The 13,385-nt window shown below is 41.9% G+C and overlaps 1 protein-coding gene and 1 non-coding gene across 3 annotated transcripts; one reads left to right on the forward strand and one right to left on the reverse strand.

The window, feature by feature from the left end:
• Positions 1-44: 44 nt before the first annotated feature.
• Positions 45-13,335, reverse strand: LOC135494014 (glutamate receptor ionotropic, kainate 2-like). Of its 2 annotated transcripts, XM_064781755.1 has the most exons (13): positions 13,021-13,335; positions 10,477-10,576; positions 9,752-9,913; positions 8,613-8,861; positions 7,766-7,944; positions 6,873-6,926; positions 4,834-5,061; positions 3,882-3,986; positions 3,292-3,426; positions 2,676-2,882; positions 1,528-2,357; positions 980-1,151; positions 45-707 (listed from the first exon to the last, which is right to left on the reverse strand). In XM_064781755.1, the coding sequence occupies exons 1-13, from the start codon at positions 13,027-13,029 to the stop codon at positions 558-560; spliced, it is 2,580 nt and encodes an 859-aa protein (XP_064637825.1). In that variant the 5' UTR covers positions 13,030-13,335; the 3' UTR covers positions 45-557. The 2 variants fall into 2 exon arrangements, with proteins under 2 accessions (XP_064637825.1, XP_064637826.1); XM_064781756.1 differs by lacking the exon at positions 2,676-2,882.
• Trnat-agu (transfer RNA threonine (anticodon AGU)) lies at positions 3,103-3,176 on the forward strand. The gene has a single exon. It is a non-coding gene; the product is annotated as a tRNA-Thr (tRNA).
• Positions 13,336-13,385: the final 50 nt, after the last annotated feature.

Consider the following 13,385-nt stretch of genomic DNA (forward strand, 5'->3'; position numbering starts at 1 on the left):
AATACCTCTAGGTCCTATACATAGGAATGTGACAGTTTATATTCCTCAATAAATTAATAACAGCAAAAGGTTGACTTGACTAATGATCACTATCAGGTCATCATATCCATCTTCGATCATCGTCACCAATTTCCGCTGCAAAAGTACATGTAGCCTACATGAATGATCACTCGACAATAATGGAGGCTGCCATCATCGACTGAGATTGAAACCCGCGGCGAACGTAAAGCCTGAACATAAAGACCATCCAAATCTCGTGCCAAAAGAGCATCGCCGTCGTTCGTACTAAGCAGGGCCTGGGCCAGTTGCTCAACCGGCAGAGATAAACGCCAGCGTTAACTCAATAAGTACATGTAATATCTCTTTCAGTGATTTATTTTTCAACAGTAGCGTTAGGACTTAACGTCAACGTTACTGCTAACACCGACTAAGGCAACAGGTCCAAGGTTTTTACTTTTTATCAAACACAATCATATGAAGTTTATCGTGTAAGCTATTCGGAATGATGAACCTCGGGAGCAAAAAGTCGATCTAACTGATTTTCGGGAGGTGCGTCCCTACACCACTGCACTGGTTTTCCCTGGTCCATTATCCTGACTCCACTCGTAATATTTGTTTGGGGCGTTCCCATCCGCGTCGATGACCTTTTGCGGTGTGAAGGGCGTGGTAGAATTGACCTTCTCGGCCTTCCTGGCTTTCTTTGGTTTCTGAAAAATGATATATACTGTTGGACGATGGTGTCGACATCACGACTTACTCCCCTGGAGTTTCTCATTTTACAGCAAAACTGGTATATGAAAATAAACGCTGGGGACTGGAAGAGCACAATAGTCAACCGTATATATGAAATGGTATTCGAAATCGCAGTTATATAGGACCATTTCTGTATTTCTGTATTTGTGCGAGGAATCGTCAAATACGTCAATCATGATTTACTCCACAACATTACTCATAACACTAATAGGGCGTATCAACTTGCCATTTTGCTCCTGCGTTTGCGCCACCACCACTCTATGAAGCAGACGATGACTGAGACGACCACCCCAGCCACCAGGAGGAAGAACACTCCGGCCACCATCTCGAGGGTCAGTTCCTTATGGTCGCTAGCTGTACTTGAGGAATCATCCGGGCATTTACTGTCCCGCCACCATCTGTAAGCAGACGATGCCAAAAGTTGGTAGCGGAAAAGTTAATGTCCTGATCATTCCCGAGATTGGCAATAAAGAGTGAAATATTGTCAATCGGTTTTGATTACACGCATTTCGAGTCGTTTTGCTAAAATGTGTGTAAATGTAACGAGATTTTTTGAGTTAAGCAACTGCTTTTAAACAATTGAAATTGTGTCCATAACTCATCCACTCTGAGGTCAACCTCCCTACCGGTGACCTCGTCATCATTTTTTGATTTATTGTAAAAAAGAAATTTAATGTGCCATTATATCACGACGTGTCAGGCGGACTTGAAACCTTTATGTTGTAAGGTAGGATAGCGATTGGTAATAGTAACGCCTTTATGATGGATACTTACTTATCTTCTAAAGACTGAAGAACTCCTTCCTCGTTTAACTTCAATATTGCCATAGTTAAATGATCTCGATAGGGGGCGCCAGGCGGTACCCCAATGCCGTACCCCTTAGAGTCAAAGGGATGCCCCACCTCCATAAGGTCACACTTCAAGGTCGTTTGGAACTTGACCACTGGCGAGTCCCACAAGAACGCATAGTCTGCGGTGGAGTTCACAACGCGCGCTATCCCCTCTTCGGAACTTTCGACCATGTTCTCCTTCATGAGGCCCATGACGGCCCACATCTTTTCAAATGTCTCAATCTTGGAGTTCTTGAAAAACATCATGACCTGACTGTTCGTGACCGTGCCATAATTGACCTTGGTTTGACCCACAAGGTCAGTGACCCCTTTAATCGGGGAGTTTATCTTACTAACAGTCAGAAACGCTGCTAAATTGGCAGTATACGATGATATTAAAATTAAGGAGAAGAACCACCATGAACTTGTCAAAATCCGGCCGCAAAGCGTCCTAGGTAAAGTCTCAGTTCCTGCCTGCACCAGGGCACCGTAGCTGAACCATAAACTCTCCTTCATGTCGAACCGGACGTTCACATCTTGGGCAGGGCAGATCTTATCCAAAATAAACAGCACAACACTCACGACGAAGAACGCTACGAAGACTAGAACCCAGACTACGACGGATAAAGGTTCTGTGAATTGAAAGAACGAGGGTTCTGTCTCTGGTTTCTTCATGAGGATGCTGATGCCTAGGTTCATGAAAGGCTTGGAGAAGTCGACAGCTTGTTCGCGTTGGACGTTGATCGTCAGCGAAGCAACCGCCATGTCAGCTCTCTGTAAGAAATGGAGGGGAACCGTGAGATTTTGAATTGTTTAAGAGAAACATGTCTTTGTCGAAGATTCGGGTTAGGAGCAAATGGTAAGCTTTTTCATCATCAGCGTTCCACTGTCAGCAAGATATGCTATGGGAGAGAATAAACGAGGCTGACCCGGCATAATTTTTGTTTGCTCGATGGCAGGCTACTGCTAGTACTTGACTACACTACTGGACAAATATCTGCAACAAGGAGTTATTTTGACAGTGTTCATTTTAATTCTATCTAAAAACTGCCCATTCTCTTGTTAGGGCAACCGAATCAGCGTCTCACATACATTCGTCATCAGCTCTCCTATGACGCCATCCCACATGCCATCCTTCTCTTGCTCGGCTCCAAACTTGCCATCAGGGACGAGGTAAATCTCGTACTCGAACCCGTGAATAGCAGCTATATTCTCCAAGAGGTCGATGCAGTAGCCTTCAAACCTATCATTGCCCGTTCTGTTGGCGGAATTATCTTTGAGTTTGACGAAAGGTGGTTCCTGCGTGCAAAATAAAAAAAACATTAGGCCTATGGTAACAATGCATTCCTTTAACAGGTCCGAAGTTTGTAAGCAGTCTCCCGGGAGTATCCTGTGTTGCCTTCTGAGGACTTGACGAAAACTAGATGAGAGTCTGCTGACTCGGAGCAGAATTAAAATAATCTTCAAGAGCGTTCACGGTACGAATTACCACCATCAACGTGCCTGTCTACCGTGAGATGGCCTCGTGGCTTAGTTGGTTAAAGCGCCTGTCTAGTAAACAGGAGATCACGAGTTCGAATCTCGTCGAGGCCTGTTGTCAGCCTGCACTTTCACGGATCTGCCCAGGTGACAATATATTTTTGCTGGTTGAACCTTCCAAAGAAGATGTTTCTTGACCAGCCATCACCTGATTATCTGGTGAACTTACAATGATGGTGACGACCTTGAGAAGCTTCTTGCCGAACGGTAGGTCAAACTCGATATCTGTCAAGTTTCTCCAATCCTCAACTCTTTTGATGATTAACCTGTACGGCTCTTCCGTGGACGAGTTCCAGGTTCCAACCTGTTATAAAGAAACGAAGTTCAGTACAGGTAGAATCCAAGTGAAAATAGCGCCCTGACTTTCAAATTTACTATCACACCATACTATTTCACTTTGCCGAGAAATACCACTGGTTTCGTCAACCACTACGCCAGAGAGTGAACCTTTTTTCAGTGAAATCGGTCCGATATCTCATTTGTTTAAAGAAAGCTTAGCCTATAAAAGGAACCTTCAGGCATTGAAGTCTAGTTAATTTGGTGGCCATTTCGGAAATCGACGGCCATCCTTGATTCAAAGCAGCCCAGTACCAGGCTGGCCATTAAGCTTCTTGAATTGGAAGACCACAGAGAAATCCTTGAGGGTAAACGCCGGTTTTCCTTGGCTGGCGCTGGTAGAGTTCTATATTTTGTTCAGAAATTTGATGACTTCATGTTGGTAGTTCTAAAGTTCAAACGGAATCACCATCTTCCTCATACCTGAACTAACCCATCCGGTGTAAGAGCCATTATATCCAGTTGGTATGTAGCCCTCGTACCATCTTTGTGGAAAGTTATTCGCCCAAGGTCACCTTCGACATCCGCCTAAAGAAACAGCATACAACATCGAGATTTGAAATACCTTTTTTTTAGATAGGTTTATAAAGATTACAAAAACGAGTTGTGGATCATCGCTGGCGTTAATGTTGATGGTCGTGAAGGTGATATTTTTCAGTCATGACAAATCAGCGCCAACGTGTCATTGAGAACACGTTAGGTTTGATGGGGCCATTAGGCCCGCCAAATATTAATACTGGTTCATAAATGTCACTAAAGATATAGATTCATGATTCCACGTCATGAAACAAACTAAATTATGCCCCTCCGATGTTTAGACATGTCCCTGTGCTAGATCTATTAGCAGCCATAAGTTGATACGACAAGTATTTTTCACTCTCAGGCAGGTGATGTGATATTTTCATTATATTTATGATTACTCGGATGTTTAATTAGATGTCCAAACAAATGTTTTAACACTCCAACCTGTTTTATCTGTCGATACAGCGAGCTGTGCCGACGCCTCCCCATCATCCCTAGCGGAAGTAGATAGCAAACATGAATATCATATTTCAGCTAAACACACAACTGGTTTTCAATAGTGAGAGGATTGTGTCTGGATGACTATGATATGACAAAATCATCCACTTTGCGCGGGAACCCTGCAGGACAGTTTTATTGTTTTCGTTAACCTGTCATGACAGCTTAACACTTGACCTGATATCGGCCGGGAGAGGAGACCAAATATTCAAGGTTTGGAAGTCCTCATCTGTAGCGCGTTCTGGACTCGCGTATCCAACCTGGATGTGACAACAATCAAGACAAACAGAAAGCTACCACTCAGGGGAGGTAGTAAACACATTGTCCATTAAATATGATACTGAGAGCTACTTACATTTTTCAAACCAGCAACCAAATCCGGCGTGCTGCAATCAGCACCATTGCCGATCTTCTTGAACTCATTCAGCAATAGTTTGACCGAGTCACTTGCCAATGCCCAATGAAGAAGCTTCCTCTTTGGTATGGTCTGGTCCTTACTCGCCGAGGACTCCCTCAACGATCGGAACATTGCCAATTGAACACCGGTGTTCTTGATGCCGCTGAGGTCAACGTGATAAGGATTCTGAAACATGAGGCAGGCGAGATGTAAGCGCCAGAAAGAAGACCTTGAACAGCAAGGTCAAAGGTCAAGGTCACAGTTGATCTATAATGGGTCAAGGTCAAATAAGAATCAGACCAGATTGAATGCCAAACCGGCCAATTTACTTTTGTCCTTGGCTCAGATTATATGAGATTCCGGCCATGAAGGTCAAGGTCAAAGCAATGTTAAGATCAATCCCAAGTGAAAATGGCAGTGTTAGTGATTGATGTTTTGTATGTATAACTTTGATGTGTGCCTGTCTTATGACAAAAAGGGTTCTGAAATATGTGTGTGCATGTAACCATGATAACAACTAAGCGCAAAAAAGCAGTAAAAATATTTGTGAAGCTTCAAAGCACAAAACTGAATCAGATAAAACAGAGGACTTTGATATATGTTGGAAGATAAGGTAAGATCAACGCTATCAAACATTGATTTCCAACAAAAGTCAAGGTTAGACTACAGTGTAGGTTATTTCAATTCCTTTGGTCTGTATTGTGTATGCCATGCCAATTTATCGGCGGTGTGCGTCAATCCTGACTTCAGAATTGACGCACACCGTCGATTAATCGGCATCATATCTTGCATGCTGATCCTACGTTGAAGATTGAGAATAATAATTATGTTGGTCAGTCTCTCTGTATTAAGCTACGTAGCTGATTACACCACCAATCAATACTGACCAACACGACACCATTATTCCAGCAACATCAAGACTAAACATTCTGACACCAGTGCATGCAAACAGTCCATTCCCCAAAGAACAGTCGGAACCAAATTGGCACGGGACGACATCTCTCCGTGAACCGAGGACCAACACCAGTGCGACTTGCGTTTGAACAGACACGATACGGGTGGATGTCTTGAGGTACATGTTTCGATAGATAACAGTGTTCCCTCTCATGCACTAAAAAAGGTATTTTATAAGCTTCTAGTGTAAATAACAGTGTAAATCGACTTTAAAACTCTGGACATTGTGCTAACGGAAGCAGCAGTACACGAAGCTACATTATCATCACCGAAAAGATTGCGAAAATGTTGGCAAAAACACACTCGAAATGTGTTTAACTGAGTTAGTGAAAAGGGATATCCAAGTGCAAAACATTGAATCCAAATATGTATACTTAGCTACTGTACCTGGTGTCTTCCCTTGAAAACAATCAAACTTAAGAAATGAAAATGCTGCGAAAGGCACCGATCACCAAAGCCCCCGATACGCTCTCTGTATCTTCTTGCATGCACAATGCGTATAGAGCAAAAAAGGGTCGAACATTCGGTGCCAATTTAACGAGAACGAAACAAGTCTCATTCCAGCGAAAAAAAAGCATAGCTTGATCTGTTAAAGGTAGACTGCAGGCAGGCGCCAGGTAGGACAGATTAAGTTCCACGAAGTCGCCGATAGGTGTTTCTCCTATCTCACGGTAGTCGAAACTATTCATACTCGTAGAGCTATATGATTATTAAACTCACGTTGCATTCTAAAGTCACCTGGCATGCCTGAAGGCTACCTCCTACCTATAGTCCCCTTTAGTAGCCTCTATTTGATTACTAGTAGCGTTCTTCCTATGCATTTCGAGCGTCCACACCCTTTCAAGTAAGGGCATGTTTTCTTCATATTTATATTCATTTTCTTCACATTTTATTTTGCAGACTTCCAGTCTGACTTCATGGTATGATCTATTCAAACAACAACAACAACAACTCTGATCAAACAATTTCCCATTATAGAACAAAAGAGGTGGAAGAGGTTGTTGCTCTATTGATCTAGAAGAGTGCTTCGGGAAGTCGCTTACCAATGATGGGAGGAGCCAGAAGAATCTCTGTGACAGCATACTGAAACGCAACGCCTGAAAAATACGATTTAGCATCATTTAGGGACAGCGTTTCACCGCCTGTAAGACAAGGACTCAATGCCACTGAGGGTGGTTCGCCTGTGCAATTCCATTTATGCTCAAACAGAACAAACTATGAAAAAAATTGACGTTTTTTTCACAAGTATTTCACGCACATTCTGTAAGGACTGAGCATACAGTCATTCTAAAGGTCACTTTTGGATAATGATGTCTGGGATTAAATGGCATGATATAAACCAGCCACAATTGTTTGAAAACATGAATTATTAAAGCATCTCATAATGGATCATGACAAGCAATGAATAATTGAGATAAAAACAGCATCGGTTTTCAGGATCATTGACACCAGCCATGATCACTCGTTAATCACACAGACGCCAAATACTAGCCATTTTGAACATCAGGTATTCTCCACGTAGCTTAATCCGTCCCTCCGTCGGCTGAAAGCTAAGCTGTGTCTAAACAAGACGATAGTGACGGAATGTTGTCTGTCAAGGTCACTGACCGTGCTGACCTGACAACGACCCAGTCTTTTATGTCACTCTAGACTGCAGCCAACAACTATCAAACTGTCGACTGTAGCCTGCAACAACTATCAAACTGTCCGAGTAATTGCAGTACACTGTTTTTCAAAGTGTTTATTTGCCCCTTGTGCCTATCAACCCCCATGAGAGCTTCCTCGTGGTGGTCGATGGTATCGAGATTCGCCATGATTACCCTTTGATAGATAAGAAAGTAGAACAATGGGAATATCGGGTGAACAGGCTTTGTTTAAAGACTATAGACAATATATCGTGTTTTGGGTTACGTCTGTATTCAATCCCGGTACCTACCTCTCCTAAGATGGACTGGGTGAGATTAGGCTCACAGACAACGATGACGACCCTCAGCACGGCCTTTCTGATATCCAGCAGGTCACGTCTGATGTCTTCAATTTGGAAGGTGGTGTTCATCTTCCAGGCCCGTACGCTGATGTCCTGGCGCTGGACCAAGGTCTCGATCAATGAGATGCCTGCGGGAGAGAAGAAACGGACGATGTAAAGGAGATAATTGCCCTATGAATTACTGTCCTATACTCGCTTCTTCATGGCGATAGAAACCAATGAACCTGTATTTAAAGTCACACAGGAGAAGGTCATGTTCCGGAGAAGCTGGCAAACCATCTAAATAGATAATCCCCGGTCAACTGCAGTATTTCTTCTTGCCGTAGTGGACGGTGATGACGGAGATGATAGAAGCAATGTCTCTCATCCCATTATCATCAAGCAGATGGTTATTGTGTTGATTCTGGTGGCAGTTTTCTGGAGAAAGTTATGTCGTCTGCACGTTTGTCAACATTGTCAGGACATTATTGCTCATACACGATGAATGATATCGAGGCTAGTCTTGGCAACGACCAGGACTTCAATCTCTCTAGTCATGAAAACAAATACGTCAGTGATTGACTGATTGTCAAATATTGGCAAGGTAGCATATTGTACACGTAATGATGATGATGGGTTTGATGTCTGTCGGAGCACAACACGCCGAATGTCACGCCTTCTCCGATGCATTTCTTAGTTACTATTTCTCTGAATAATTGACAATCTTCAATCTTTTTTCAACTCATGATCCATGGTATCTTTAGATTTAAAACCTCTATTATGTCATCAAATGTTTTTCAAATGCATGACCTCTTACCCGCCTCAGAATCGTAAATAACTGCGACATTTTCCCATTTGTAGACCTGTGAGATTCGATTGACCACCTGAACTATCGCCCTGACATCGGGCAGAAGGTTAATCAACAAGTTGCCATCACGATGTAACTCGGACTGCGTGACCTCACTTGATATGTACGGGAGATTGTACTCGGCGGCTGCTGAAAGTAATGGTGGGTCGACCGGGCCAAATATGGCGTTCACAGCGCTTGATTCGATCAGTTTGTGGGCTGAAAAATGGAACGTGTTTAGTTTGACACTTAGTATATCTGAGACACACACACGTACCTCCAATGTGTTCTGGTTAAAGGAAATGATGTTTGGTTATATCAATGAGTGATCTATGTCACACATATTTATATATCAAGGCCAAGAGAGTCAGTGGGAGATTTACTAATCGCCAACTGGTTGTGACATTGTCACCATGTGGATGAACGATAACTGATGACTTTCTGTAATAGATTCTGACAGCAATCAGAAACGAGGCAGAGTTACTTCTTTTAATGGATTTTCTCTCCATTATGATGCATCCGCTACTGAGTGTGAATGGAAGCGTCCTTCTATCAAGTGTTGGTTAGAACGGTTATGACGCGCTTCGTTGTATATAGGAAGTTTCCTCTGAACAGCGTATTGAGTGGTCTTGTCTGCTTGCAAGGAGTGTTCGCGGGTTCTGAGCTGATAATTGAACCATCTCATTTCAGGACAACGTGAATGCCAATTTCAAGAGTTGGAGTCTGTGTTTTGTTTTCAAGAGAACAGCCTGCCATGTTTTAGATTGGCATTCACTTCATATTGAAGGAGTGAAAAAAATGGACTTAAACTTTTTTTCATCTTTCATAGTTGAATTTTTTCAAAAATTCAAAAAAATATTGGGACTGATGATGTTCTTCAATTTGAGCAGAAAAAAAAGAAAAATATATTTGGACTTAAATTATTTTTTTTATCTTTCAGAGTTGAATTTTTTCCTAAGTTCAAAATTCTGAAAAATTTTCCAAGCAAAAATTTTTTTGGGATAGATGATGTTTCTTAATTTTGAGCAGAAAAAAAACAGGTGAAAAAAATATTTGGACATTTCCATTTTCGAAAAGAGACGGATTCTCATGATCACGGTGTGACTTACCCTTCTTCAGTTGTTCAAAGTTGGTGCCTTGCGACACCGGCAGTGAGACCACATCCACACTGAAGCCAGTCAGCCCGGGGTCCTGGGTGAGGAATGTTTGATATGCCTTGCTGATCACCTTTTTCCAGTCGATGGTTTCGGCAGGAAGGCCTTCCACAACACCTGGGGTGAAAACATGTTCTCCTGACTTACACCGATTGAATCGAGAGTCCTCTGGTCGGCTAATCACTATTGGCAATTTATGCCCTGCTTTTGGGAATTGCTAACGTCAAAGATCTGGCACAGGTCATACTACCATAAAGAGGATGACCGTTATCATGTCCTTATTTGGAGCTTTATGATATCGTCACCCTCATGACTTAGGCCTATCAAAGAGTCCAGTCTGTGGGTTTTACATCCGCTTCAAAGCTATTGTAGTATCTTTCCGAACTTACCACTTGAGAGTTTATCATCCGATCAAAGAAATGACTGCATTAATTGAGAGGTTTTCCTTGAGTGTGCTGACTTATTGGGTGATATGAATAAAGTCTAGCAATTGCTTTTACTTCAGTTTTGTACAGAAAGGCCCAGTGTAAATAAATGTACATGGAGTTTTAGATAAAAGCATTTGCTAGTCTTTATTCATATCACCCAATGTCATGTCAACTAAACCCCCTTCCCATACACATAGAGTCAACTAATACATTCCTGGTGTAAATAGGCCCATCTACTGCCCACTTGCTTACCTATTTTGAATGTGCACTTGGCCTCAGCCTTGGCCACCACGAGTCCGAGGATGAGACACGTCAAGACGATCGTCCGTGGAGCTGCCTCCTCCTCCATTGCCTGGAACAAATCCCTTTACATGACGGCAAGATTCAACATCAATATTCTAAATAGAGTCATTTGCACTCGTTTAGATAAAGGTTTTTGGGATTTTCCAGAGCTTCAAGGATACTTCGGCCGTACGCTTAGAGATTTTTTAGCAAAAATAAAAATCTTCACTGAGTGGTCTTTCAGAGTCTCAAAACCTTTTAGGGACTTTCATTTTAGCGGAAAACCTTTTAGGGTGCATAGTGTTTTTAAAGTTTTTTTTCAAGAGTGCATCCTTTTTAAAAACCGATGTCGGAAATGCAAGAGCATAAATTGGTTCATATAAAACGATACGAGTATTCATTTGCATTTGATGACAGATAGCATTTGAAATTACATTTGGTAATCAGGATGTGCACGTGAATTGATCTCTTGGGGCATTTGATGACCAGACCGTCCTAATCGCCCAGATGCTAATCGAATCTCGTGTCGCCACTTTTGAACTCTTTTTTAGTCTAGAGATCTACACTGTATATCTGAGTAATATCATAACCTCGACATCCCATCCTCTCATTCAGGATTATGAGACAGAGTGCATTGAAAAGCCTGGTATACGAGGATGCTGCATCCGGGATCATCCATTTAAAATGGCGCAATAGCGCAAATGACCCCAGGGAAGAGAGGTTGGTGATATTTGGCAATTAACGCGAATAGAAACATGGACTTTTCGTGTATTGTTCTTCATTTGTTTTTTTTGCTGCTAAATGCATGAATCGGTTGAAGTTTTTGGCGGCCGTTCTGCGTTTATCTGAAGTGTAAAAACTGGCCCGGTGATATCATGACGATCAGCAAACGCAATTACTGGTCAAGGGGAAAGCGAGGTGTGTAAAATGTCGGCAACCATCGAATGGATAACGTGAAATGCCGGTATTTTACATCCCAATAAGATAACGTGAAATATTCATAACATCATTTTCGCATAAACTAGCACTTCCGACCTATATATGTCATGCACAGGCATGGACTACTCCCCGTATCCGTATATCCGTGTTGGATTAAGCCTAAACTCACACATGCATATGCAAATATATCGATCCAGGCGGAGTATATTGAAAACCATTGGTGCCAGGGTGACATATAGTCCACTGGGGATGGAAATAGAATGATAAGCCAGTCGCCCGGCGTTATCGGAAAAGGTCGCTTGCAACCCCCCATTTATCATAAATATTTAAAACTCTTTGCCTCTTTTTTTTATCTATCTTTTTTAATTTCGTGCCATTATCGTGTTTTTAGAAGAAAGTCATTATGCACCTGATGGCAACTTATGTTTTTCTGTTCTGACATTCAAAAGCGAATTATTGTTCAAAAAAGTTCGATGAAAAAGTTTTTGTAAGGGTTTTTAAATGGCCTATTGCATAATGAAAAACCTTTGCAATCACATTCCTGCCAGCATTTATTATAAACTTCGGGCAACATCATTTGCCGTAGTTTATGAGATATCGTATGAAGTATATATAGGTATATTTACAACCTTAATTGACCGCCAACATGACACTCTGATATAAAACGGTCAGAGAGATAGTCATTAACCGCTTTAAATGTGTCATTAGCCTACATTGCAGTTGGATAAGCTACTGTTATGAAGGATGAAGAGGTCGAACAGGCTCAATTTGGTATAATGGACAATGACTCTATCTCAACACGCTTTTGACTGATTACCAGCATGAGTTTTGATGAGTCTATACCACAACGTGAGTTTCCCGCGATTTCTAATTTGTTGTGGAGCCCGTTATAACTAAAATTTGAGCCGATACAGTATTAGTAACGAAAACACCTCATGATAGTCAAAAACTTTCCATCTCAAAGCTGTCATTTTGAAAGCGTATGTGTGCGCTCTTCATGTCACACTTTGAAAATGAAAACAAAAGCTTTTGTGATTGTCCACTCAACCACAACCGATAAACAACGCCTGCTTTCAATCCACTACACGCAACAACTCATTACTTTAAAAGTAATGTGTTTTTGCGACAAATGATACTAAATCCGTCATAGCCACTACTGAATATTTATTATGCAATAAGAACTATGCACTCAAAAAAGAAAGTTTTTTGAGTTGTTGAGCGTTAATTTTTCGGACAACTCGAATATGACCCCCCCCTCCCCCTTCCCCATGCAGCGTGCCGGTTTTTCAAAAGCTCAAAAACCTTTAGTTCTTAGAGTGTAGGCCTTTAAAGGGACTATAAAACCATGAGGTAATAAGGATGGAAGTACCGACCAGGACAGAACACAATTTGCCTTCTTGCTCTAGGTTTCGAACTGGGCATAATCCGTCTTATATGGTTTCTTTCTCCATCCTTCAGCTGTACCAGTCCTGTGGTTTTACTGCATTGACTCAGTCACGAAACTTATAAATCTCGGAAAGTACTGTAAAATCACGGCGGAAAGCAAAGCAACAGTGAATAAAGCTAGTCACCTACCTTAAACATGTGGAGTTCAAATTATCCAGAATCAACTGAATTCACTGACCATTCGGAGAATGACCATTAACTGTCGGTGATGTCATCGTGGCGAACTCTCTCAGGCCTCCATCACTCTCCGTTGACTGCAGTGTACACACTCAACAACATCCCAATATTAGCCAAATCAATTTAGGCTAATTGCCCCCCATTAGTGAACGGTTGTAACAAGTCAGCTGGGGGTCGGTGATGCATTCTGCTATGAGTCTGATCCGAAACCGGTTTGATATTTCATATTTGCGGGGTAGATGTGTGTATCATAACATAAACACCCGGCGAATGGCATAAATTCAATGATTTTGGGATCATATATTGGCATTTGATGA

The sequence above is a fragment of the Lineus longissimus genome, chromosome 9, assembly GCF_910592395.1.
Source record: "Lineus longissimus chromosome 9, tnLinLong1.2, whole genome shotgun sequence".
Taxonomy (NCBI): Eukaryota; Metazoa; Nemertea; class Pilidiophora; order Heteronemertea; family Lineidae; genus Lineus; species Lineus longissimus.